Source organism: Branchiostoma floridae, chromosome 14, assembly GCF_000003815.2.
Source record: "Branchiostoma floridae strain S238N-H82 chromosome 14, Bfl_VNyyK, whole genome shotgun sequence".
In the NCBI taxonomy this organism is placed as follows: Eukaryota; Metazoa; Chordata; class Leptocardii; order Amphioxiformes; family Branchiostomatidae; genus Branchiostoma; species Branchiostoma floridae.
In genome coordinates this window covers 11,892,969-11,920,641 of record NC_049992.1, presented here as the reverse complement: position 1 = coordinate 11,920,641, position 27,673 = coordinate 11,892,969, and the positions used below count along the sequence as shown (strand labels likewise).

General features: G+C 43.2%; 3 protein-coding genes across 7 annotated transcripts; 2 read left to right on the top strand and 1 right to left on the bottom strand.

Moving 5' to 3' along the window:
- The first annotated feature begins 701 nt into the window (after positions 1–701).
- LOC118430390 (tumor necrosis factor receptor superfamily member 1A-like) lies at positions 702–2,392 on the top strand. The gene is made up of 3 exons (XM_035841244.1): positions 702–890; positions 1,280–1,531; positions 1,824–2,392. The coding sequence occupies exons 1-3, from the start codon at positions 869–871 to the stop codon at positions 1,997–1,999; spliced, it is 450 nt and encodes a 149-aa protein (XP_035697137.1). The 5' UTR covers positions 702–868; the 3' UTR covers positions 2,000–2,392.
- A 233-nt stretch (positions 2,393–2,625) lies between these two features.
- On the bottom strand, positions 2,626–23,498 carry LOC118430316 (fibropellin-1-like). Of its 5 annotated transcripts, XM_035841089.1 has the most exons (18): positions 23,360–23,483; positions 19,757–19,824; positions 12,649–13,047; positions 10,467–10,568; positions 10,012–10,125; positions 9,178–9,291; positions 8,726–8,839; positions 8,143–8,256; positions 7,701–7,814; positions 6,706–6,819; positions 6,280–6,393; positions 5,818–5,931; positions 5,217–5,441; positions 4,626–4,751; positions 4,046–4,159; positions 3,412–3,525; positions 3,153–3,230; positions 2,626–2,924 (listed from the first exon to the last, which is right to left on the bottom strand). In XM_035841089.1, exons 3-18 carry the CDS (start codon positions 12,974–12,976, stop codon positions 2,812–2,814), a joined length of 2,112 nt encoding a protein of 703 aa, XP_035696982.1. In that variant the 5' UTR covers positions 12,977–13,047; positions 19,757–19,824; positions 23,360–23,483; the 3' UTR covers positions 2,626–2,811. The 5 variants fall into 5 exon arrangements, with proteins under 5 accessions (XP_035696982.1, XP_035696981.1, XP_035696979.1 ...); XM_035841088.1 differs by lacking the exon at positions 19,757–19,824 and having other exon boundaries at positions 23,360–23,498; XM_035841086.1 differs by lacking the exons at positions 19,757–19,824; positions 23,360–23,483 and adding an exon at positions 14,833–14,988.
- LOC118430347 lies at positions 20,485–27,547 on the top strand. The gene is made up of 9 exons (XM_035841185.1): positions 20,485–20,951; positions 22,529–22,655; positions 23,092–23,175; positions 23,384–23,507; positions 23,888–24,041; positions 24,621–24,759; positions 25,022–25,151; positions 25,948–26,185; positions 26,584–27,547. The coding sequence occupies exons 1-9, from the start codon at positions 20,860–20,862 to the stop codon at positions 26,792–26,794; spliced, it is 1,299 nt and encodes a 432-aa protein (XP_035697078.1). The 5' UTR covers positions 20,485–20,859; the 3' UTR covers positions 26,795–27,547.
- Positions 27,548–27,673: the final 126 nt, after the last annotated feature.

The window sequence follows — 27,673 nt, the reverse complement described above, 5'->3', positions numbered from 1 at the left end:
TATATATAGATGACCAGATCCAAACATCTAGAACTATCCCGGACCACTCATTAAGCAATTAATTGCTTCGAGTGAAATAGATTGTATACTAGCTATATTAGCTGAGCTTTACGTCCGTATGTATGATGAATCTGAGCCTTTCCGACGGAAACAACTAGCGGCAGAAAAGTATAAGCAGTGTTTGAGTGTAGTTAGTCATAGTCTATATTCTAATAAACTTCGCTGTTTTACAAGAACAATGTCATTTTTCTCGCATAGTTAATGTACCTAAGTCGTTCATTCAACAACCACGAAATAAGAGAGCGAATATTCATTCCACCCTAATAGCAAAATGGTTCGTTCTAATGTTACGGTTCACCAATCAGAAACGCCAACCTTTGACCGAAAGGTAAAGTGAGACAAGCCCTGTTCCTAACTGACAGACCGATACAGGTAAGGCAATCGTTTATCCGATGATTATCAGATACATGTACATATTTTGTGCCTTATTTATATGTTCACATATTAAAGCACTGTAATTAGATAGCTTCCCTTGACAACCCAATATCGTTCCCTGACAAATTTGCTTTCTATACGGTTAATTATTTCAAAAGCATTGTGGAAAGTCCCTGCACTTTATGCGGGGATTTCCACATCAGATGATTCATGCGGACGAGAATGGTGCATTTTGTAATACTTAACTGTCTTCATTTTATTCTTACTAAGGGGTTTGCAGCAGAAGCTAATGAAGCCTTAAGTCGGTTAAGACCTAAGAAGGACCTGTCAAGATTCCAGAATTAAGTATTCCAATACTGTGAGAAACATGGACAACGTGTGAGTCACCCACCGGAACCTTCATGAGTTTAGTAATGACCAGTGTGCTTTTAGCATGGCAAATCGAGGACAACAAGGTAATTTATTCACACTTTCTTCTTTAGGATCTGTTAGTTATCATGTGTGACATTTGAAGTAGTAATATTCCACAGTTAAGGTGACAGTTGTCCTTACAACTTGTAACGTTAAATCCGGAAGTGATCTCAAGATGAAACAGTATGGTTTAATTTTAATGTTGATAACTTGAAACGTGGTGCCCTAAAACTGAGTTGTACTTATTTTGAATGGCATCAAAGTCTATATTCCAATACAGGAATCGCAATTACAATCTTATGTGGTCTATATCTGATTACTGGGATGTGCTACATTTCAAGGACTGACCTGGTATGCAGCGCCTCCTTGCGCATTAGTACGGTGTTGCTAGCATATGTTTCATGAAAGGTGTGACGTAACGTTTCTCTTAAAGGAATATCAAAGTACTTTTACGACATCGCCGAGGAGGTGCCAGCCGACAAATGGAAGGACTTTGCACGAAAACTACAAATGCAGGAAGTCAAAATCGGTCGGATCGAGGTTGAAGAGAATGGAATGGTGAAAGAATGCTGCATGAAGGTGTTACACCAGTGGAGAATGAAGAACGGTAGGAAGGCCACTCCAGAGGTTCTACGGAAAGCCCTTGACGACGCTGAGTTAGGGGACATAGCTGAGATAATCAAAGGTAAGAAATATCCACATGCGTTCAAGTATATCTTGTGAATCACAACTTAACTGGTAACATTCGCCGATGCATTCAGTAATAGCAAAGAAATGGGAATTTAACCGACATTTAAATACACGCGTTGACATGCTTGCACTATTGCATATCGTGTTTGCAACAAAACTCACGCACAGTATTTCTGCCCCAAATTTGCAATATTACCTCTTTACTTTGTTGCCATAGTGATAATGAAGAACATATAGATCTGTATTGTTCCATGACTGGTTGTATATCATTTGTGTATTGAGGATAGAAGAGCCGGAAGTAAGGATGCCAGTACAGGAGACATCAGGCAATAGCAGTGGTGCACATCCACCAACAACACAGTACAGTCAACCATCATCAGGCGACTCCAAGCGATCCTACACAGGACTGCAGCCAGAAGCCATGGATTGTGAAGATTACGACGATAGCCTTCTGGACTTGTAGACTTGGAATATGCCCTGCACCATGGCAAAACTTTGATCTATTACCAGCTTATTAAAGTATATTGAACATTTTCTATATACAATGTACATTCATAAAATTTAATATTTGGATAACGTAGACCCCTAGAACGTGATTCTACATGCATTATTCACTCAACCACCTGTATAGGTACAATGAAAAAAGGGGAACTTGATTTGTGACCTACTGTTTTATTGTTTTGTTTTTTAAAATGTCTAAGATATTGTCCTTCTTGCTTTTGGATTGTCCCAATGTCGAACTCAAGTCAAGGTAGCCTAAGAATTTCAAACGTTTAACGTTCATTTTGGCACTAGATTACAAAAAATGTATAACGTTACCTGCATAATCATAATACATAGTGATTTGCTAGAAGTATTGCACTACTTTCCTGATAATTTTATGTTGGCTTAGATGATCTGTTTGTAACAGACGAAAGTATGTTTAAAAGTAATGTCTCCCATATGAAGACTTTTTTTTTAAACGTTACTGTGCCTGTATGTGGTTTGGTTCTTATACATGTACATAGTATACTTCAACATATCCCATTAAGAACATGGGCTCAAAGATGAAGTATATAGTGACTGACATCAAAAGAAAATGAACCGACATAAGTCATAGAACCAGTTTATTTGATATCTTAATCGTGGTGGAGAAATGACGTCGCTTTATTGTGACGTTTTGTGGCATCTCCCAGTATACATGTTATATGATAACTTCCATAACTGATTATCAAAAGCTGATTCAACAAAGCAGAGCCGCGTCCAGCAGGCGATGACATGTAGTCACGTGACACATCAGCCACTGACGCAGGAGAACCCAGTCGGGCCATCCTCCATGCAGTGCCAACCAGGACCGCAAGAGTACCGGGAGCAATAATCGGTCCTGGCTCCTGCAACTGGGTCTGGTACTGTAGAAGATGAACAGCGATTGGATGAGAAGAAGGAACGAAAAAAAAAAATGTCAAACTTTGCAAGTTCCAATGTCCTGGTTGCCAGCAACACCAGCAATTGCTGCCTGTGACCCACATGACCCCACATGTATTGTATTGTTTGCAATCAGAATAAATTCAAAGTTATTTTGTGAAAGAGAATGAAATACTACAAGAACAAGTAAGCCAGCTAGTGAATAGCCTTACTTTCGCACTGGATGCCGTGAACATTGTCCACACAATTCCAACCGTATGGGCACGGGTTGGGATTGCACAAGTCCAGATCTACAGAAAACATGAATAGTACATTATTGAAACACTTCTATACTTGCTGTAGGAATAACAACAATGTGTTGTATACATATTTGATACAGATGAAGTACAGGCAAATCATAGGACATTTCTGTGAGTTGTGAGTCACTTCAGTTGGAGTTCTAAAGAAGGAAAGTTTTATGTTCAACGATACCGTTTTCGCACAAGACCCCGGTGTAGCCTCGGTCGCAGACACATTCGAAGTCATCCACGAGATCAATGCAGGTGCCGTTGTTGTGGCAAGGTGATTTGGAGCAGTCGTCTATGTCTGTAAACGTTTCAGATGGACATATAAGCATTTTCGTCCTGTCTACACAACGCTTCAAGGTGGCATATAAGTATTTTTGTACAACTAGACATATGCTGACAAAATCATGATTATGTGTGTACTTTCATATCGGACATCGATGCTACTAGTTGAAAATAACAGGGAACTGGTCCATGGAGTAAACAGGGCGATCTATACAGTCACCGTGATATCAAATAGGTCATTCCAAAGTGCATGTGCTATAATGTATGTATAAAGTGTGACATAAGAAGAGTGATCAACACACATGACTATAGTTTGTTTTCCGTAAACGGTAATGGTATTATTTTTAGTTAGCTATCTCATGTTATGGATACTTACTTTATTGTAAGGAGTAAATAAGTATCTGGTTTACTCAATACAAAAAGTTGAATACTAGATTGTATTGTAGCCTCCATAGCAGGCTCTCTATTCTTTATTTAATACGCTTTATTCTAGTGTCGAGTTTGTTGTGTGCTTGCGGTTGAGGAACTGATCTTACTTGACTCGCACACGGCGCCCTCGAACCCCACGGGACACTCACAGGTGACGACGGCGTCCGCGAAACAGGAGCTGCACACCCCTCCGTTCTGACAGTACTGACAGACCGAAGCGCCTGGGAGGGAATAACATAAACCTTAGCCTCTACCGGACTCCACAGGTCGCTGGAAAAATAGTAGAAAAATGGCCAAATAAGACAGAAAATACGCCAGAGGTGCAAACCGTACTTCTTGGTCATCTATCTCCTCTGGATTGTTTTCTGTCTTATTTGGCCAATTTCTACTACTAGTATTTTTCCAGCGACCTGTGGTGTCTGGTAGACCTCACAGACGTTTAGAAGTTCTAACATTCCAGTAAGACAAATGGATTATTTTTCCAAACGTCCAGTATCCTGAGTATATCAAACTGACCTTGAATTGGCGCAGTATTATGACATAGGAATTGAAGTGTGATGTAACTTGTCCTCTATAAAGGCTTATAGACATACAAAGAACCAAATGTTTATCGACGTGTTCTGAAAGTATCGCTGTTACTAGTGAAGAAACAAAGTGCAAGAGACTTTGGAGTACGTATGCACTAACCGGATTCACAGACGAAGTTGTGTTCCTCGGAACAGACGTGGTAGTTCCCCTGGTAGCTGTCCTGACTGTCCAGTAGCACGCACTGGTCAAACGGACCGTAGGCGGTAGGGGACATCCAGGCAGAACCTTGGAAACAATAAGATTTTCCGGCATGTCACAAAACAGGCCTGACGAAAAACATGAATGTCAACAGTGCAGCAACTAGTTAGTGTTCTTCTTAGACTTCTTACTAAAACACATCAATGTGTCTGTTGAATGGGGGGTATTCAGCATTCCCGATCCAACGGTAAAGCTACGCAAGGACTTTCATGATAGTTATTAGTTGTAGTCAGATGTGAACTAAGACTTAGGCCAACGTCACATTTCCAAACCGGCTGTTTATGGAAACGAAAGATAGAAATGTATATGTAAAAATATACACAAATAATGCCAACGACTATTCTCTTTACGTCGTGTGTAATTTGGTGTCTTTTATATCATACTTTTCGGTCCCGAAAACTTCCCGGCCGGGCCCCGGTTTGAAAATGTGATGTATACCTAATGGTCAATACTGGATGATATACGTCATAGAGAGTTAAATCAAAGCCTTACCAAACACCGGAGAGCCGTCGCTATAAACCAGTGACGCGGTGGATGTCCTGACGGAGGTCCAGTGGGATACGTCACTGCCGTGACTGATGAGGTCACCCAGCAGCTGCTGCTCCTGCGTTCCCTGCACGTCCGCTAGGTGTCCTCCCATGGTGGTGCAGGCCACGGCGGCGTCCTTGTGGGACAGGCTGTCAGCGGAGAAATAGTAGCACTCGGTGGCGAAGATAGCTACAGCAACAAATAGGATCAAATATACATGTCAGCCAATTAAGGGACATAGAATTACATTGTACCACGTAGTCTGAACTTACTCTCAGCACAGTGAGTGAGTGAGTGAGTGAGTGAGTGAGTGAGTGAGTGAGTGAGTGAGTGAGTGAGTGAGTGTGTGAGTGAGTGTGTGAGTGAGTGTGTGAGTGAGTGTGTGAGTGAATGTGTGAGAGTGTGAGTGAGTGAGTGAGTGAGTAAGTGAGTAAGTAAGTGTGTGCGTGATTGAGTGAATATGTGCGTGTGTGTGAGTGAGTGAGTGAGTGAGTGAGTGAGTGAGTGAGTGAATATGTGAGTGAGTCAGTGAGTCAGTGAGTCAGTGAGTGAATACAAAGCCCACCTGTTTCACAGTTATCCCCAGCTGTCTTCTCCGGACAGAGGCACTTGTAGCTGTTCAGTTCGTCCACACACGTCCCTCCGGACAAACACGGATTGCTCGCACACTCGTTGATTTCTGAAGAAAAAAAAACAGAAGTTAAGTATAATGTTACAGAGCATATTATACGATTCTATTCTTATAAAAATAAAGGAAATGTAACATTACCCGATAATGTTACATTTCCTTTACTTTTATAAGAATAGAATCGTAAGCTAACCTTCCCTTCCTCTATAGGCCTCAAAATAAGATACCTCACAAATATTTGAATGATATAACGTTCGTCGGAGAACCATCATCGATATCATAATCATGAGTCATGTGGGTTGGTGGGAACAATGCTGATGTTACGAGAACCCTGTACATGTACTTGAGACCAAAATGTGTCACGTCACTGTGGCATGAGGACGAAAGGATGATAGTGACCTGTCTCGCAGCTTCCTCCGGTCCAGCCGAGCGGGCACTCACAGGTGTAGCTGTCCACGTCATCCACACAGGTGGAGTTCGCAGGGCACGGCGAGCTGCTGCACTCGTCTATGTCTGTGAAGAGTAATGTGTGCAAGGAGACAGTCAAAAAAGCACATGACTTTAACATAGCCCTTTGGTACAATTCAGATTGAAGACAACGCTGCTGGGACAAGTTTGACATTAGTTTATCAATTCTGGACATACATGACTCTTGCACAGGAATCACTAAAGCCAACACAATATTGATTATACCTAACGACAAGTTGAATACGTAGTAGACAGTATTGTACCTTAGTAACCACCATAAACGCGTGAGAGAGAGAGAGAGAGCGCGAAAGAGAAAGAGAGAAAGGGTGAGAGAGAGAGGGAGGAGGACAAAAGTACCTGTCTGACAGCTATCTCCAGCCCATCCAGGTGCACACTGACAGGTGTATCCGTTCACTTGATCGACGCACGTAGAGTTGGACGGACAAGGCGAGCTGCTGCAGTCATCCATATCTGAACAAACGACACTTCTAGATTATACACAAGATGGATGGAAACTCTCTAGGCGCACTCTAGGCGGACTATAGGGGATCCGCCAGTCAATCCGCCAATCGAATATAGTTCAGGGCCTAAAACTTCAAGATTTTTTTCCTGGTCAAATGGGTAGAAATCCTGGCAGTTTTGAAGTGGGTGTGACAGGAGAGGGTTTCTACTTTCTGATTAGGGCCAAAAAGCTGAGTTTTTGTGGTTGTTAGGGGGTATAAAGTTGGGACTTTTTTGTCCTAGCACATGGCCTCCTCACTGGGTTTTGGTGCGGTTTTGAGGTCATGGGTCAATCTTTCAGTTTCCCGGAAGTTTGTGCCGTTAGATTCATGCCGAAATGTATTTGTTTGGATAGCTGAGATGTCTTTCAAATGAGGGTATGTTTGTGTGCCAATAACGTCAGAAAGTTGAGTTATTAACAGTTGCTTTCTCCTCTTTTTGGCATAGAAACCCATTGTTAAGAGGCTGTATATTGAATCACCGTGTGGCGGATGCCCTATAGCCTCCACCAGACCTTCCTACGGGGGTTCGGGGATCCTAGAATTCGGCAAAAAAAATCGGGAAATTGGCCAGAGGAGTTTGTCTACCAGAGGAGTTTGTCTACGCTTAGGTTCATGTTTCCCCTCTGACCAACCAACTGCTCTGGTAGCAAAACTCCTCTCCATGGTAACTTTTTCTCTCTACAATAGCCAGCGTAGTCATTCTGGTAGAGAGCTATACGGACTGTATTGTCTGACATTAGAACCACATACGCCGATAAACAATAGTAATAATGGTCTGACATCAATATCATATAATGATATGGAGATACAAAGATATGTATGCATATGATGTTGTGAGACATGTCTAACCAAAATCACAGTAGATCCCCGTCCAGCCCGCGTCACACTGGCAGGTGTAGTGGTTCTGGTGATCCACGCATGCGCCGTTCACACAGGGGCTGCTCAAACACTCGTCCACCATGTCTGTAATATATGCAAATCATGATAGAAAATCATTTCTCTCACACTATAGGCCTCTTGGTGATAATTTGGAATGTTTAGTTAATGAGTTTAAATACTGAAATTCTAAATGGACATGGACGTTTCGAAGATCAAAGTGTTCTACTATTCAACACCATTATCAACATATTGTTATATAAGAAAATTGCTACTGTATCTACATACGATGCCTTTTGAAGAAAAAAGGACCTTGTCTGCATTACATGACGTTACTGTGTCTGCGAGGACTGATGTGTTCATGTAGAATTGATAACGTCTTGACGTACTCTAAAACACGTCTAAACCAACTCACCTACGTCACAGTTGACCCCCGTCCAACCCGGGTCACATTGGCAGGTGTAGTGGTTCTGGTGGTCCGCGCATGCGCCCATTAGACAAGGGTTGCTCGCACACTCGTCTATCATGTCTGTTAAGTGTATAAATTTTGTGATGTCATCCATCTGTTCTAAGAATTAACCATTAAAGTAAAACGATGCCTTGTCGACAATTTGTGCTAAGGACGTTTTCTAGTGGACAGAGATGCCCTCAGCTTCTAAGGTTAACGTATTCATACAGAATGTGGTTCATACAACGCGTTAAATGAACAACGCAAACATGCCGCGCGTTCTCCCCAAAGTTGAAGATACAGTTTTTGTATTAGCCTGGATGCCAGACTCCGGCCCGATCTCAATAATGTCTAACTCAGGGGGCCTGCTGTAGAACTTCCTTTGGGGGCATGTCGGCCCTACAGCCGAGGAGCAGGGCTGCATATAGGCTCTGGAAACAATCTGGTATCCAGGCTATTAATGTACTGTTTGCAGACATGCAAATGGCACTGTTGTGTTGATATCGGAAAGGGAATTCATTTGTATTATGCACTTGTCTGACAAACTCACCTACGTCACAGTTGATTCCTGTCCACCCTGGGTCACAGCGGCACGTGTAGTGGTCCTGGTGATCCACGCATGCGCCCATCAGACAAGGGTTGCTCAAACACTCGTTCAGCAGCTCTGTCAAGTATCAATGTCAGAAAATTAGTGGCTAGCTTTATCTATGATTCTGCATTCGTCAACGTAAACCATTGTGGGATATTTGTAGAGTCCTTGAGAGAGAGAGAGAGAGAGAGACAGGTAGACACATAGACAGACAGACAGACAGTGAAAGAGAGATATGAAGTAGTACAGTCGGCTCTAATGGGCTTTTGTTTGATTTTTTTGTCATTTTTCCAGCCCAAACTACTTATGTGTTCAAGATGTATTGAAGGTTAAAAAAGGGAGTTGTTCTTGTATAAAAGATGCATTTTCAGTATTGATTTTGCCTTATAACATCTATGATATTTTAAAATCACCTGTTTCACAATTAACACCTGTCCATCCCGGGTCGCATCGGCAGGTGTAGCCGCCCAGGAAATCCACGCATGCGCCGTGAAGGCACGGGGAGTTCATACACTCGTTGACCATTGCTGTAAAACATGTGTATTTAAGGATTCTGCAGCACTTGCCCATTTCATTGGAGTCACTGCTGTCTTGGCAAGAAATCCTTGTTTTGCAGCTATTCTAGACAATGCCCTATCATGGTAGTTAGTCAGATAAGAGATTTTTAAATGCAAAAATGATATTTATTCGGATCCACGTCATTCGATGGACGTATTGGTATGACGTATGTAACATATATGCATATGTATTGGTATACACGTAACATAAGCTTTAGACTCTGGTTAAGGCTACGGTCTCGAATGGAAAAGGTGCCCTACCGGGCAGTTCGCGGACTGTTTTTGGCAAAGGGTAAAATTGAAGTCAGACTTAAAATGAACCCTGGACCCGGTGACAAATAGACGCCGTGACCTACCCGTGAGAACACCGATAGTACCTCCGCCGTACCCGGCAGTCCACCGGGACAAATTGTGGCCCGACCGGGCCTACATCCCCGACAGGCACCGGTGCAAATGGAACCTAAGCCTGAGCGGATACCTGTCTAGATCTAATCTCCAAGCAGATCCTACAATGGCATAAGATAGTACCAAACTGGCCAAGAAGTGTAGTCAGCCAAGAGGTGTCCATTTGCCTCCGGTAGCGAAACACACTCCTAAGCCAGCTTCACTCCTCTAGCTCTGCCAGCTTTTGATACTATCTTATGCTACCGTAGGATCTGCTTGAAGATTATCTAGATCTACCCAACTCGCCTGTATCACAGTTGACTCCCGTCCACCCAGGGTTACATTGGCAGATATAGTGGTTCAGGTGATCCAAACAGGTTCCGTTCTGGCAGAAAGAGCGCTCGCAGTCGTCTACCATGTCTGGAAAATATGTTCATTTAAAGGTCAATGCTCTGGTGGTTACTCAAAACGGTTACTCAATTCAAGTCTTCAAGATCCCATAAAAGTAAGCGATAAGATATTCAATTTGATACTTTCAGCTTTCAGGATCTTGAACAAGTCAAAATGACTATTCATTAGTTGTGCATGTGTACTTGCTATCAAATTACACATTTGAATCACATTTAAAACTACCACCATAATTTCTGGACGTGTTACTATTACATACTGCGATGATGTTGTTAAAGTGTAAAAGAAACGTCATGCTGTAAACACATCTTATGGTCTTTACTGTGTGGAAGTCAATTCGAGTCTGGATTCACCTGTTTCACACTTGAGTCCAGTGGCCCAAGCCGGACACTGACAGACAAAGTTTTCCAGTTTTCCTCCGTTCATACAGGGCATGTACTGTAGACCCTCCGAAACTGGGCATCACAAGAGATGTAACATGAATGCAATGATAACAAAACTTAATTTCATAACGAAAATTATCTAACTGGTCTATGTGTACTTTTTATTGCGACAGATAACTTACTGACCTAGCCTGGGTACCATTCGGGTTCGCTCCTGTATATAGTGTATAATGAATGTCAGGACTGAGGCGACTGTACACAGTGTATACTAAACGCTGGAGCGAACTACTTTTCGGATGGTACTCGGCTATTACTGACCGGCATCTATGGAGATGTGAAAGGCACAAATACTCCCACCTCACCTGCGCACAGGGCGTACTTGTCGTGATAATTTCCGCCTATCAGGCCTCCCGAGGCGGTCTGGTAGTCCATCCCCCAGCCGACAGTCATGGCCAAGTAGTGCGGGTTGATCACAAAGGTGTCATCAAGAGGCAGACAGTGCACCTTGTCGGTATTTCCGCACAGTTTATCAGCTAGCACCTCATGGGTGACACAGCTGACGCCGCCGTCGTCGTATTTGATGCAGCCCGGCATCCAGTGATTGGTACATGAATGTCTGTCTCTTACAAACCCTGAGTGGTTACATACATACCTCATCCCCGCCGCCTCACAAGCGGCCTGTATGTTAACGGCCGACATGGTTCCCGACACACGGACCTTATAGAAGCCGTAACGGTCTACAGAAGTCAGGTACTCCTGCTCGCCTTGTGAGAGACAAAGACACAAGTTTGGATCACCAGATTCCCAAGACCCCGTCACTGCACACTCTGTTTTGATTTGCTTTAAAAACAAAATCTCGTTGGACCTACGTTTGCCATTCAGATGCCAGGACCGAAATGGAATATTTCTTATCACGCAGTCAAAATCATGAAACTTCATTTTTGTATACGCATATGTTCTCCTCATTTTGCATTACTAATATCTATGTTCTAAAGGCAATTGCAACCAATACTTGAACGCAGGTGGAAAGGTGACATTATATGGTCAAAGTGCATCTCTGAGTCTGAGTATGTCAGAAGAGAAACGCAGCAGCCCAGACATACGACAATCATTGAAAAAAGCACAAGTCATTGAAAAAAACAACAACACAGTGGCAACTTCTCTCAGGCGATGTAGTTTAGAATAGACCCTCATTAAAACACAACCCTCAAGACGTGATCATCTCACCTTGTGCGGAAGACCATGCAGTTACGGCCGTGAACAGGATCAGTAAGAACCGCCACAGTGACATTTTAACGGTCTGTTGCGCTCAGTTCAAACCCAGCAGTGTGCGGCAAACTTGTTGTTGCTCTTGGCATTTATACCGTAACTCTATGAGAACCACACAGCTGACCGGTAGGGATGGACGTTATATCAATATGACTAACACAAACCTGCTGACCTCGAACTTGTGTGAGTACCAGCAGACGGATAGGAAGTCAATATACTGTACGTGACAAGTTGACAACTAAGCAAAACATGTTCTCTGACCGACACAACATATATCTGCAGATCGTTACGACTTCTAAAATGTGTCAGGAACCATGTCGCCGGTCGGCAACGTACAGACGCTTGTGAAGCGACGGGGATGAGGTATGTATATATATAACCACCCCGGGTTGCATTAAGTACGACGACGTCGGCGTCAGCTGTGTCACCCACGAGGTGCTCGCTGATAAACTGTGTGGAAATACCGACAAGGTGCACTGTCTGCCTCTTGATGACACCTTTGTGATTACCCCTAAATACTGAGGCACGACTCCTGGCTCGGGGGATAGTAGTGGCCGGGATTTTACGACTGCCTCCCTTCCCTGACATCCCGGCCACTACTGTACCCACTACCGAAATCTCTGCTTAAAGAATTACGTGGACTACCAGGCCACATGTTCCACCTCCTTGCACGCGCGTTCTTAAAGTGGAGGAGGAGCGTGCACCACCGCGATCTACAAAGTTTTCTGCCTTTGCCCAGGACGAATGAAATTTTCACACATCGTCAACAATTCAGATAAAATGCTGTCGCAACAGTAAAGTGGTGATTATGACTACGACCCTCTAGACTCTAGATGTCGCTTTTGCCGATGCTGAAAATTAACACTAAAAGCTGAACACTCACGTGCACACAGGGCATACTGGCTGCTGTAGGTGTTTCCCTCCCCGTTGAAGTTCTGCTGGGTGTCGACGTCCACTCCCCACGCGACAGTCTCACCCCAGAAGTTCGGCCGTACATCGAAGACGTTATCAAGGGGCCGACAAGACAACTTGTCGGTGGTGCCGCACAGGTTTTGCGACAGATTCTCGGTGGTGATGCAGCTGACGTCATCGTGGTCGTACTTGATGCAGTCAGAGTTCCAGTGGAAGCCGCAGGTCCCTGTGCCTGAGTGGAAGCACACGTGCCGCATCCCCGCCGCCGTGCAGGTCGCGATGAGATTGTCGTCTGTCATGGTTCCCGTCACGGGGACCTTATAGAAACCGTAACGGTCTATAGAGGTCAGATACTCAAGCTGGTCTTGTGCTGAGAGACAGAGACAACATTTTTAATAACAAGAGTTCAAGGTCACCACAACTTCGCAAACAACAATCTTAGACTTTTCTAAAGTCAGAAGCATAAAATATCTGGCTTGGATTACATGAATTATCATCACTCTTCAGATGTCAGATAGATAGTTACCTTCGAACACTTAACTATTGTAAACACGTCAAATGTTGTCCTAGTTTGTTTAATCTATACCCAGCTATATAGCCTCATTCTTTGAATCAAAAAATATTTAAATCGAAAACCATAATAAGTTCTTTTACCAGTAATAACTGTTGTCACAAACGTATGACGTTCTTTCACCAAAATTCATTTTCAGTATATACGTGTGTAGCAAAGTTTCGTAAAGACTCTTACTTTAAAAGATGAGATAGCACCCCTCTATCTCATTTTTCATTAGAATATAGATACTTCTCTTACATTTAATTTTTGACAGGTTCTCTAGGAATTCTCTTGGAGAAAACACCCCTCTAGCTAGTATCTGATTTTTGCCACTAGAATTCAGATTAAAGAATTCTCTTACTAGTGAAAAAGTGAGATAGCACCCCTCTATCTCATTTTTTTTTCACTAGAGTGCGGATATACCGATTCTCTTACATTGCTATAGAGGATAGATGTAAGAATATCCTTACTAATGAATCAATGAGATAGCACCCCTTGATCTATCTCATTTTTCACTAGAATATTAATATAACTATTACATCTAATTTTTCGAGAGGTTTAAGAACTCTCTCAGATATCGCACCCCTCTATCTGGTATTTTTCACTAAAATACAGATGCAAGAATTATCTCGCTAGTGAAATGATGAAATAGCACCCCCTGTATCTCATTTTTTTCACTGCAAGACAGATTTAGACATTTTCTTACTAGTGAATCACTGAGATAGCACCCCTCTATCTCGTTTTCCACTAGAAGAAATAATTAAGAATTCTCTTCTTAGTGAATTGATGAGATATGATGCTGTAACATACCTCTATCTCTTTTTCACGGGAATACAGATTTCTCTACCAGTGTAAAAGTCAGATAGCGGGTACAGCAGACTATCATTGAAATAATTATGAATAAGAGGATTATCTCGACTGTTTTTTTCAATCATCGTGTTTTTTTTACTTCAACTTCTTTCAAGAACTAGATAAACGTGATAAATAATCGGGTCTTCACATCCGGCATTAGCTATCGGTACTTATAAGAAACATAAGTAAATCAACATTATTCTTATCATATATGACGAAGGAATTATGATCAGAAATAGTTTAGCATGCTATGAAGCATTCCTAGATGCGGATTGTGTTCAAAGTATCGCCCGACTACAATGATATGCGCGCTGGCCGAATACTACCCACCACAAAACTCCACTTCACATTTAGTTATTGTCTTCTCAAACGAACGAACGACAGAACCAACACATAGATACAAACGCAGTTATACAGGTAACGCAGACGCGTCCTTGCTGTCCAATGTAACAAAATTGTCTTGTAAAAAGTGTACATGTATAAGAGTTAGACATCACATAACATCTCGGCTCGCAGACATGTGAATTCTCAATGTCAAATAGGCCAAACACCAAACAAGGTATGTCCAGACCACCTCCCGGACAATGAAGTCCACAGGAGACCCTCAACATAACGCACTGTCACACTGTCAATTCTATGAAATCCAGATCTCTTATACCCGTACACATCTTTGTTCTTCCAAGAGACACGCAGATTTTCATGCCTTGAGGCTTCCCAGTTGGACTGCTGATGGGCGTCTGCTAGTCTCACCTTGTACCGAGGGCACCCAGCCCGTCACGGCCGCCATCAGGATGACGGTAAACTGCCACATTCTCGCCGTGTGTTGTGTTCAGTCCAGACTCAGTAGTGTGTAACTGACTTGTGAACTTATTGGACAGTTTATACCTACACCAAATTCATGAGAACCACACAGCTGACCGGTAGGGATGGATGCTATATTTATAGGCCTGACGCAAACCTGCGGGGTGAGGTATGGTAAGCAGATAGAAGGTCAATAGCGTGTACGTGACATCTTGTCGAGTTCTACAAACTCTAGAAAACACGTAAACATCTCTGCAATTCCTGATTTTCATACCTACTGTGTCACAAGGGAGCCTAAGTGATGGGTATATCTCTGAAAGACAGGTGTTTTTCCAAGTCATTGTTATGTACGTGACACCACGTGTGCCACGCTCCACTGAAAACAAACACCATGTTTTCACCTTAGCACGGACTTTCTCGTGTCAGCTTTTTATTTACAAAAAAAAGTGTTTCCCCGAAGGTTATGTAACACCTGAAATATTCGGTCTGACGTGCTTAAATACTCTATGGCCATGCTATAACATGTTCACCAAGGTTCTTTTTCAGACCCATAATATCAACTAATTATAAGGCCTTACCAACGCGATCTCCATCATCTTATTTATTGATAAAATTTTGTGCGTTGTCTCTGAGAAGTGTACCTAGTTGTGTGCAAAAATCTAAAGTGCCAAGGTCGATGTCATGGGCACCACACAGGTAACTGGTGCTAATGATAATCTCGGAAACAGAGGTCTAGACCTGACGTGAACGTACGAAAGGCCGATTAGTGTTGAGTGCAGAACAGTTGTCGTCAACAACGTATATCTTGTAAACAATGCCGGGTGCAGAAAGCACATATCTACGGGCAGGCTCAATAGGTCAAGGCGCATGTCAGTCTATGATACGATAAACTGGCCAAAACTTTTATTTACATTTAGACAATATATTTACAGATAGACAAGATGAAGGGTGTATGTGTGGATTGATCGTGTCAAACGTCTTTCAGTATTTTGCCCAAAGTCGTCGTCTCGGAGGGATGACATGTCGCCATTGGGAGCAGGATAGAAGACAATCTAAGTATAGAAGTATAGGAATTAAACACACAAGTACCTTCGTTCATTTACCCGACCTGCGAAAATGCTTACCAGTCGTGTAACATTCACTCCCACCCCCAAATTTCAAATTGACAATCCAGATCATACCTTACTGTCGCACAGATCGCGTCCTAGAACTCTGCTCGGTTTTACGTAGCTCGGTTTCAGCATAAGAGAATGGCTCCGCAATGCCACCAGCTAAGTCACACGTTTGGCAGCAACATCAACTCCAGCTAAAATATACGATGTTCGTTACAGTTCTGTGGCTTAGATTCGCAGAAATCCTTTCCTCACACATCTGTAATGTTTAATATACAACGATGGCCTAAAAGGTAGGTCACGGCAGTTTGTCAACACGATCCAAACTTCACATTTATCATATTTTATGACAAAGAATGCAGGACTGTTTATTTTTTTTGGGGGGGTCCTTATTTCGATAGAAGAGACCGTTGCTATGTTTCATCTTTATGTACGTAGTTCTAGTACTAATTTGAAGATCTGACTTACTCTCATCACCAAATGCTGAATGTTTGATACCTTCAGCCATATAAAGGGCTTTTCATTATAAAAGATATTGTGACTCGGCTGTTTGACTTCATACATTCTTGCCACGAATCTGTACCACGAACCTATGGCTCCAGTATTAATATTTGGGCGGCCGGGTCGGCACATCATGTTGGCTCTCCACCCTTTGATTCTTTGTCCACGGCCAGGCGCTCTTTAATTACAAGCGAAAGGTCCTGTAATTAAAAAGGGAAAGTTGTTCTAGCGGGGCGTGGCGGCCGCGCTTCCAGGGATGGTGGTGAATCGGCAACGAGGATTTACGGGGTGGCGGCGACGTTTGAGAAGCTTGTCGGCCGCTCTGTAGCACAAGTCCGAGCTTTTGTTTTGTGGACCCCATGGTCCAGATGACTCACACCGCTATAACAACCAACAACTTTCATGGGGCTGGCCCAGAATTATCGATGTTTATCTCAAGGAAAATAACCTGGACGCACCCGACTTCTTCTCTACATTTGGCATAACTAGTAGACGGCTTACGGAGGAGGAAACATGCTGACATAAAGTTTGTGCTTCCAAAATATTGTTGTTTTCGTTTTGCTAATAGTAGAAGTTAACTTTTAGTGAAAAGAGCACTTCTGTAAGGAAAGAGCAACAAAAACTACGACGGTCCCCACATCACTGTTGAATCTGTCTACGCTAACCTTACATCCGCGTGAACATGTCTTTCTGAAATCAGAATAAATGTTCTGATCCCACAGATTTGCGATTCATAGCAACTAATAAGGTAACCTTGAGGATGGCGTAATTATTCTGAGTATCTGTAAAATTCCATCGCAGTATATCGGAGGAATGGTGCATAAATGAACAGCTGGCGGTTGCGTAGGTGTCACTTGTCTACCGACGCCATTTGTTTGCTATATTAACAGGTTTTAAAGTCTTGAAAAGTTCACAAATAAAAGAACAGATGTGGGATATTCGAAGTTTAAAAAGTGGGCATGTAGTGTATATATCATATTGCATAGAGTAAAAAAACGCTGCAAAAATTCTCCTATCTGACTCCTGCCTACGACTGCTGTCGGCCATGGTCTTTGATCGCGCCCGCCCCCACCCCTCCGCCGACAGAGCCCCCACAGGAGCCGCCCATTCACGGACAAGGCGCGGCGAATCGCGCCCAAACCGTTTAATTGGTTCCCTGGAGGGTTTGTTTTCCTCCGCCGACATTTGTTGTCAACACAGATGCGGTTTAATAAATTGCCCGGAGACGTTGGGTGCGTGTCTGCTGTACTGTGGGAGAAAAGATTCCGCGGACGGTAGCTTCTTATAATCTTAAGACAGGTGTCCTGATGTCATCATTCTAACAGTAAACTTCTTGGCATGAAAAAAAAATCGAAAGGACATTACGTATTCTAAGTACAGGCTATCATGTCGTACAAGGCAAATGAGGCATACCCAAGTACCGTCTCACAAACTGAACGACCACCCTTCGGCGATATAATACCCTTAATCCAGATTGGAAATAAGCCGCACGAAACAAGGCGCATTGTTCTTGTGCGCCTCGGTACCTTCCGCTTGGGAGAACTCATCGCTCAGATATGCTTTGATATCCATGATACTGGTATTCTTTTCATACTTATTCGCGTCATAGGAGAGCAACCCTGAAAAATATACATTCATGTATTTCCTGTGAATAAATGCTTTAAATTGCGCATTTGAAGCGAAGGGAAGCGTTCCTGTGAGTTTAGAGATACTCTCTTTCACTTTCTGATGTCAGGCGCTACGAAATAGTTCCGTCAATTGTTCCTGGTCAGCAAACGCAATGAAACGTGTGGATGTCGTCTTGTTTGCCTTGATGTGGACCGCCGGTGTTCGGTTTTGTGTGACGAAAGTCTGCAAATACCAGCCGTGAAAAAATTAATCCAGTTTTAACGTCTTGAAGTCCAGGAAGATTAGCTACCTACAAATTAATGTAAGATATCAAATGGGCTAAATAAAGTATTCGAGTATCCAAGCATGATACTGTAGCTCCCTGGATGTTTGCTATATATTGTAAACTGTAACATCATGAGTGCGCTTATTTCGATTCTAGCATGCAATACACGCATTGGGATGTTTCGCAGATGAATCCAAAGTAACCTTTAGAAGCCTTTGATTGTGATACAGGTATCATAATAAACAAATGCCATATCTATTGCGTTACCGGAAATCACAGGTGAGTACTTCCGGTTGCCACCTAAACTAACCGCGAAACAAGAATCTGTTGCACTCAAATGATGGTCAAAAGAGAAACACCAACCATCTTCTTACTACGCACAGAAGGAAAATGCTCTGGAAAAAATAAAGCCTTTTGCATGTACCTAGAGATGGGATCTTTCATATTTTTGATGTCCTTCAATTAAACCTTTCTGTGGGTATAAAATGATGAGTACGAAAGCCCAGATGCCCTTACATCCGTGCAGAGAGAGCACGACATTTAACGATTTGACAATGGTTTCTGTCTCACGGTGTAGTGATGACTGTGAGATGTAGAGTAATGTAAAAGGCGCACAATATGTTTATAGTAGGCCAGGGTGTACATGTCCACTTTGGCCATGTGGCGGCGGCGAGAGACCCCGCTACATGAGCAGTCAGAAGGACGGACGTTACTTTTCGGTAAATCAGAACAGAGCGCGCACAATGCCTCAAAACAAGCGTGTCTTTCACCGTGGAGCTCTACACGAGAAAGGGCAAAGATTACAGATGTCGGCCACCGCTTCAAAGCGCACCAATTCAATTTTTCCCATTCAACCCAAACACGCGTGTAATTGCTGTACCTTTTGTTGCGATCCCTGGGAAGATAGATCAATCGGAGCGGCTCCTGTACAGGGAAAGTCGGGGCAGTCGTGCGAAGAGTCAAGAAAATCATCATATAGAGGAAAATTAAATAGAGAAGAGTAAAATCAAGGAAAATCCGTATACTGTCGTAACATATTCATTCTAGGACATGTACCAATCATACATACTTAAATTTTGACGATATTGATGACATTTCAAACTTAAAACGTTCGAGCTGTTTAGAACACGCAAGAAACGTCATATTAAGGTTTTATCAAGGGGAGTGAGCATAGCGTCTGCCTTTTATTCCAAGGGATCTTACCGTTTGTTTTCTTTCGTTATTTTTCTGTGTTATTGTGTGTTTTTCTCGGTGAAAACGGTTCTTAGCGACGCGTTTCCATTTTCAGTATTTTATTCGCATATTTTATGCAAACTTCAAAGAAGAGACGAGCTGTTAGAAAAACATCCCAATAAAACTTACTTACCGCACTTAACAAGTAGTCGATAATACACAGGCGGGAAACGCGGAGGTCCATCAAAGAGCGATCCAACCCTGTGGCGGATGCAATGCACCAGGATTGAAAACTGCTTATAGTACAACGTTTTATTAAGAGATCTGACGATAGGATATTTCATAGCCCCCAGTTGAGTGCAATATGATTAAAATGACACTCACTATGTATTTCTGCTCAGGAGGCAAGCATATATACCTAAAACAACATTCAAATGAACGTATAGATCCGCCATGCTTTGTATATGGTAATGTCTCTTGGCTTCAGAATTGATGCAGGCAAAACCGGTGGCACAAAAAGAAAACTTCAGACGGCAGGCCTGATAGGATTTCAGCGATCGGCAGAACTTGAAATCAGGCACGCCATTGTTTTTCGTCATTGGAAGAGGACCGCACGCAGAGATGAAAGTGCACAGACTACAATAGAAGAAAGTTCCCCGCGCACTATTTGATGGTAAGGTCCAGTAAATGCAGGGAAAACGCTGCACAGTGGGACCAGGGTGCGATCCAGGGACAACACATTGTTTCCGTCCTTTCGGTTAGCGACCTTGCATTTTTTTACAGTTTACATTTTGCCTCTGCTAACCACTTCGGTTAAAGACGGGATGCACAATAAGAATAGCTGGTAAAACCAGCGAACCATTTGATGAAATTTTGGATGCTAAAAAGTAGTAAGTGTACAATAAAAAATATGTGAAGCAACCGTTGTAAAACCCAAATGACACAGCTTCTTTAAAAATTCCCAACGGCTCGGATGTTATGAGAATTTTCGAAAAATCTGACGTCATACAAAAACGACAACGCCCCCAAGAGAGCCGGGGATGAATGGAGAGGGAAGCCGCCAAAGGCTGCCGGCCGGTATCACACCACCGTCCGCACGTGCCGCGGCCTCAACCCACCAATCACAGCACAGAAACACGGATAAGGAGAAAACAATGGAGGAAGTAGTTATAAGAGAGATGCCGCCTTTTCCATCTTCACAAGCCGCCTTTTTCAGGACACAACATCGGCGAGCCGAGCAGTGCCACTCCCATCGTACGCTACGTCCGAGATAAAATCTACAGCTCAGAGAAAAACATGGGATTTCCTGAGATGTTTGCACTGTTGACCGTTCTGTCAACCATAGCGGGGATAGAAGCATCTCCATTGAAGGGGAAAGGATGGAGAAGGTAGGATACAAGTCTGTTTTTAGATGTAAAACCAAATTGCTAGAACGAGCAATATGTTTTCTCTTCCTTCTTGTAGCTTGAAGATATTGTGGCATGTACGTATGTACCTTGTCATTGCTCCCTTATACTCATTTCTACATGTGTTATCAAGGACATTTTAATGCATGATATCATAAAGCACTGTTGAATCTTCCTCGCAATGTGTTTATGGAAGGAAAACAACAAACGTCATAGATTACACATATACAGCCATGACGGCTTTGCGTGGTAACTCCCTATGCTGGCGTTTTTGATGGTGCCCAGCTGCACATGACACATCACCGATCACTACGCTCGCGGGCTGATCTAGGGCATGCATTTTTACAACATCATTGCGCGGAAAACCTGAAACAACATGTTTTGATTTTTGTTTTGTTATTTATCATCTATTGCGTAAAAAAACGAAATATAGAAAGGATGGATAAAGCAGAACTTGAGAAAAAAGCTGTTTCATCACGACGGAAGCATTTGAGAGCAATATGTCACCGATTAATTTGCAATACTTTACGTCACCCTAAGAAGTCTGTGACGAGGCTGCATGAACCCTACATGTGCCCCGGCTAAGATTCCTGCAATAATCCTTAGGCGTCTGTAACGAGGCTATAGGCGGCCCCGCATGTGTCCTCGGCTGTTCCATCCAAAAGCGTCTGAGGCGAGGCTATAGGTGGTCGCGCATGTGTCCTCGGCCTTTCCATCCTAAAGCGTCTGAGGCGAGGCTATAGGTGGCCCCGCACGTGTCCTCGGCTGTTCCATCCTAAAGCGTCTGAGGCGAGGCTACTATAGGCGGCCCCGCATGTGTCCTCGGCTGTTCCATCCTAAAGCGTCTGAGGCGAGGCTATAGGTGGCCCCGCAAGTGTCCTCGGCTGTTCCATCCTAAAGCGTCCGAGGCGAGGCTATTGTAACCCTACGTGTGTCCCGGAGTGCCCGCTGACCCCACCCGTCAAGGTCAAGCGCGGCACTTTGGTTTTCTTGAACCTCATCACAGCAGGACAAAGCACAGGCTCAAGGATACGGGGAGTCAGAAAGATTTAACTCAAACGGACAATAGTCCTGAATCACGTGATCATAAAGGCTCAGTAAATCATACATAGTTCTATCCAGTGAAAATCTTCGGTAGTCAAGTTGTAAGATATCTTCCTTTTTTCTCGTCATTTACCGAGAGTTACACATTGTTTAATTCTTTGACTCTTGCTCCTACAACCTTTGATACGCATGTAGAGCGCGAGGAGCCAGAACCGTTACGATTTTGCCCACTGTCGACGGCGCCCAATCTCATGAGAATATTCAGTTGATTTGCGTTTTAGTTCATTTTCAACCAACCCAAACACGATCCTTCCTGGTTAGGCCTATGTCATATTTCCAAACCGGGGCAGCTTTCGGGAACTTCACAAGACATATTAAAAGAGAATAGTCGTGGACCGTGGACATTTTTACTTATTTCTATCTTTTATTTCCGCGAAAAGCCCGACTGGGCACCGGTTTGGAAATGTGACGTTAGCACATGTGATGAGAAGCTAACAAGGTCGTACCTTTTCCAGGCAGCTGCTGGAGGGTGAGATCTCCCTGATGACTAAGAACAACACGGACGCTGACATGGTGTTCCTGCCGCTGGGCCGCCAGATCAAGCTCGGTACCGTGGTCTTCACACTGTCCGACGTCGCCAAGGTGAGGTCACGGGGTCAGGCAGTCAGCTTCATGCTCTTTTACATCTCGTTTATCAAATATGACGAAAATTGATACAGATTAGTCCGCGGGGAGGGACGTAGACCATGCCGGAGTTTCTGTGATGTGCCGACTAGTTGTGGTGACGTTTGCAAGATCAGCATTTCCCCTGACGAAACCCTTACTGTTGACAGCGTTTGGTCGGAAATATATCCCAAATCGACGAATGATAAAGGCGTTAACCGTGGATTCTTACGGGAGGAAAGCAACTTTTGATGTCTGACTAGCGGACTTTCGGAAGTCTTTTTCTGTACTTAACATTCATATACATTGACAAATCATTTATCGAAACTATCATTGACGCCAGTTCGGTGTTGCCATAAACGACACCAGTGACTAGCGTTGATTTATTCACCTTGAACAACTTTACGTCCTGTAGAGTCAGAATGGAAAGAGAAGCACACGGCGACTCCTGAAGGAACTGAGGGAGGAGATGAAGGAGACAGGGGGTAAGGTCAACAAGGTAAACCGCTAGGCATGCACTCTTCTCTTTTTAACCTTGCACTTCTTCTAACTTCGCATAGGGGGCATTAGTCTACCAGTGTCTTTGGGTATGCACTGTGCAGTAATGTATGCACGGTCGTCTTCAATATCACTATCATTCACCAAATGCTCGACTATCGGTTTGTTTCGAGACAAATACTCACGTTCAGTTCTTCATCTATATACAGCTGCAGAGAGATTCACCGTCGTCATATGAAGCAGAAGTATCGCTGCAGTCTCGCACCAACAAAGTCGTGTCGTCCGGACAGTGCACCCCGGACAACGTGGGTGATATCAAGATAGACGAGACAGGTGTGGCACTGCACATTCAATTTGCAAATCTATTTGATAAGACAATTAGACCAATGATGTTCTCTTCGTGTGATTCTCGTTATCCCTTTTGTATAAATCAATTTATAGGATAGCATGGATTTTATGGGATAAATCAACAATAGCACGTCTTTTATTCAGACATGATGCAAAAGTACACGTATCCACTACGATACTAATGATTACACTGTTAACTGTAGTAACACCTTTATGAAGGTAACACATTCTATAGAAGATCTATAGTCATTGTCAAGTTGCATTTTATATATTGCCAATCTTTTCTGTGTGGTCCCTTGCTATTAAGTTTCAGACATGAGCTTGCATATACAGATTATCTCTAAAAATCATTATTTCACCTCCAGAAGAGGCGCTGGACATCTGTACGGGGCAGGAGTGGCGAGGCCTGTTCCCGCCCCCCAGCCGGGACCCGAACCGCCCGGGCCGGAGCTGCCTGGATATCCTGTTCCGCGGGGACAGCCGGGGGGACGGCATGTACTGGATCAACCCTAAAAACAGGTCAGCAAACGGAACAGGATGGAGTGAAAGAAAAAAAGTTAGAAAGGAAGGGTGTACGGCTTTGGTTTATTTTTGAGCAAAGAGACGCTAAAAGCAAGTCAAACTTTAGCATCAGTGAAATAAAAAAAAACCCATTAGCCTACATGTACACCGTACAGGTACTTGAAGATGCTTGTTCATCACGTAAGAATTGTGGATGTTATCGTTGAATAGGTATCTAGAATTAAGGTGGGGTCACACATGCGTATATATTCAAGTCCGTTTGAGGTGTGTATGACGCTCTTAGTCTCTACAAGGCTCCAAAGGTCGCGGGAAAAATAGTACAAATATACTATTATTATTAGATACATAACATGCCAGATGAGTTAGCTGACGCGAAGTATGGTTAGCGACCCAGCTAACTCGTCTGACATGTTACCTGTTTACGTTTGTGCAATTTCTATTATTTCTACAACGACCTGTGGGGCCTGTTGGAGACAAATACTCCCATGCGCGCCTCATACGGACTTAAATATATACGCAGGTGTGACCCCACCTTTACCAACTATGATCGTCCTGACGTTTTCCTTCTCCCAGCAGAGCCGACAACAGGAACGCCTTCCGTGCCTACTGCGACATGACCACGGCCGGTGGAGGCTGGACTCTCGTTGCCAAGGTAACGGACGACTACAGCTGGGTGTGTCCGGAAAAGCAGGGACAGTCATGCGCAGAATCGGTGGTAAGGACGTCATCACTACTTTCAACCAATCCCTGAGCTTTGTTTTATATTGACCAGGTAAAAGTTAAAGATGACGACTTAAGGTCGAACGTAATATTCTACCTGCATTTTCGTCTTCAATTCTTCCTTACGTAGCAATATTTAGTTGCTGGAAATGGTGGACACCTTGTCATGCGTGCAATGGATACCTTTATGTGTAGAAATCAACACTGTAACAACGTTAGTATGATCAAATCTGAGTAATTTTGTGAACCTTCTCCAGATAGACCCGATGCAGGCGAACCTGTTCCACGAGATTCACGAGCGCGACACTGTCCCGCTGACTGATGGGATAGGGCAGGACACAGGCGTGCACCTCAAGAACAACATCATCCGGGACATGTTCCTGCTAGGTCTGTGTCATCTCAGCATTTGTCAACCAAATGGCTTTGCGTGTGTGTGTGTGTACGCGCGCGTGTGTGCATGTGTGTGTGTGATTGGTACGCGTGTATGTGTGTGCGTGCGCGCACCCGTGTGTGTATACGTTTGTGTGATTGCGAGCGTGCTTTTTGTGGGTTAGCCTCGTTGTTAGGAAGTGATGATAACATATTTATAACAGATCTAGATTCAGAGCCATATCCAAAATTTTTTAAAAGAATTACCTGATGGTTAGCCTAATGCTAAATAGTTTTGGGAAACCCTTTGTCATGACCTGTTGCCGGTGGGAACTATAATAAGGTATAATGCAGTGTTTTACTTTGTGGTATTTATACGCTCAACCTTACCGCTCAGGATTCGGGGGTCTGATTGGCCGATCCTCGGTTACGTGCTTCGAGCGACCAGGCGGATCCCCCAATCTTGGGTTGGTCTGTTGCAGACGAGAGCAAAAATCCATAGGGACACCAATTAACCATCACCAGTTTCCTACCTCTTGTTTTGTAGTTAGTTATATTTTGCATAGACAATCACTTTGTGCTAAAATCTGTGCAACTAAGTATTTGTTCCCCATGTGTGAATGAATGATTATCTAGGATGAGCTTGGCATTCAGTTTGAAGTAGAGTTCTATATCCCATAAAATTGAATGTGAACGTATTGTGTGGCATTCTGTTAGCCAATACTATTCGAAGGTAGCGCAATTCTTAGTTTGCGGATGATCATCATTAAACGCCTTGGGTAGTATGTTTAATTGTGTTTCAACACCTGTATAGGTCGGCAATCCGTCCGGTTCAGCTTCGTGGCCGAGACGTCTGATTGGACGATCAGTGATGACGCGTACGCCGCCTTCGACGTCAACAAACCAAACGACATGTTTAAGGACGGCCTGTGGGGGGCCTACAGCACCACCAGCCTGGACTACACGTGGAACGTCATCCGCCAGGACAGACAGGACAAGAAGTTCTCCGGGGACATGATCTGCTGGGGGAACAAGGCTGGGGAGAGCTACAGGTACGTGTGCTACCGTTGTATAGGGCTTAATCAATGGTAGACTTTACGGCATGGTTGTCATGATCATTGACAAAGGTTTCGTTGTACAAAGGTAGTAGTTATACATTTTATACATAGGCGTGACATATTCAAGAGATAGAACAAGGGTTCCTTGCACAAAAGAGTTGTAGAAAGTGCCATCTTAATAGCCGGTGTCACCGTGTGGGGCATTTAATTCAGAACAGATTTATTTCAAAGCGTCTGTTTTTTTATAGAAAGCCATTTGATTTCATTTGGTTGAAATAAATGAAGGCTATCAAAATTCTGTTAGACTGAAAAGCTGACAAGAAATAGACTACTACGGTTTAACAGGATCCAAACTCACTTGACTAAAATGTATGAAATTTGATTTCTCCCAGATATTACGACGAAGGTCTCCACATGGGCAGCCCTGCAAAAGGCGGGAAACCTTGTCACCTAGCAACGAACGAGAACGAGATCATGATGAAGAGCCTGTACGCCACAGTCAACAGTAACGGCCAGGCCAGCTGGAACCCCGCCCAGTTCGGCTTTCTGGGCGCCAAACTCATGCAAGTGCCAAACGACAGAATAGCCATTTGGGTCAGATGATCACGATACACTTTAAAGAAGCGAAAACTGACATAATATTCGTATTTGTATGCCGCTTTGTTCTTTCGTGTCAGAATATTCTAAAAGTCAACTCCTTGTATGGTAAACTAAATAGATGATAGTGCTATCGGTGCTCTTGTCACAAAATCAACAAACTTTGTGATTCTTCGAATGTCTGGATCCGATTCAGACCTCTGGTACCATGTTTTACATTATGTATATTTGTCAGGAAGCATAAATGTAAATGTGTGATTATGGGCAGCTAATGGTGGAGTTCAAATTGAGTAGCATTTATGTCATGTTTTCTGTGTATAGTATGTCATATATGGTAATGTATATGTTTCTTGTTTGTTCTTGAATTTATCAATATTGTTAAATGAATGTTGAAACTATGTGTTATGTTCTTCTCTACGTTCCAAAGAAGCTACATTGTTGAGTATTCATAAGTTTTGTTCCGAACTACGATAGAGACAGCCCCTGACACCAGTAAACAATATTCATTTGTTGTTGGTGTTGTTTGTTGCCATCGTTCTACCATACTCTACTGTGTTCTTCTTGGAATGTATATAATTAAAGCTATGTGTATATATTGTTAATCATTGCCATGCGTGCTCTGTATAATAGACACCAATCTTACACGTCAGAGCAAGCTCATGATATAAATGTCAACTGTCTTTTATTTTATTCGATGCATCTGAAACATTTATGACTTCGATTATATTAAAAAAATTCGTTGAATTTGTTGAATTGAAAGCGCACAAAGAGTTTCATTTTAAAAGTAAGCATATCTTTCACAATGGCATTGGTGTGCTCGTAATCTTCATTTTGACAATAAGCTACAGATAATTAAAGGAGTACCCATACATACAACTTGAGTTA

Bases quoted from the DNA above. Each gene is read 5' to 3' on its own strand.
- LOC118430347 (XM_035841185.1), top strand. From the start codon at position 20,860: ATGGGATTTCCTGAGATGTTTGCACTGTTGACCGTTCTGTCAACCATA. The intron at 23,176-23,383 runs GTAAACCGCTAG...ATCTATATACAG, and splicing joins CAGGGGGTAAGGTCAACAAG to CTGCAGAGAGATTCACCGTC. The intron at 24,760-25,021 runs GTAAGGACGTCA...AACCTTCTCCAG, and splicing joins AGTCATGCGCAGAATCGGTG to ATAGACCCGATGCAGGCGAA.
- LOC118430316 (XM_035841085.1), bottom strand. From the start codon at position 11,787: ATGTCACTGTGGCGGTTCTTACTGATCCTGTTCACGGCCGTAACTGCA. The intron at 8,840-9,177 runs GTGATTTTAAAA...GATACTTGACAG, and splicing joins AGGTGTTAATTGTGAAACAG to AGCTGCTGAACGAGTGTTTG. The intron at 7,815-8,142 runs GTGAGTTGGTTT...CATATATTACAG, and splicing joins GGGGGTCAACTGTGACGTAG to ACATGGTGGACGAGTGTTTG.
- LOC118430390 (XM_035841244.1), top strand. From the start codon at position 869: ATGGCAAATCGAGGACAACAAG. The intron at 891-1,279 runs GTAATTTATTCA...TTTCTCTTAAAG, and splicing joins GGCAAATCGAGGACAACAAG to GAATATCAAAGTACTTTTAC. The intron at 1,532-1,823 runs GTAAGAAATATC...TATTGAGGATAG, and splicing joins CATAGCTGAGATAATCAAAG to AAGAGCCGGAAGTAAGGATG.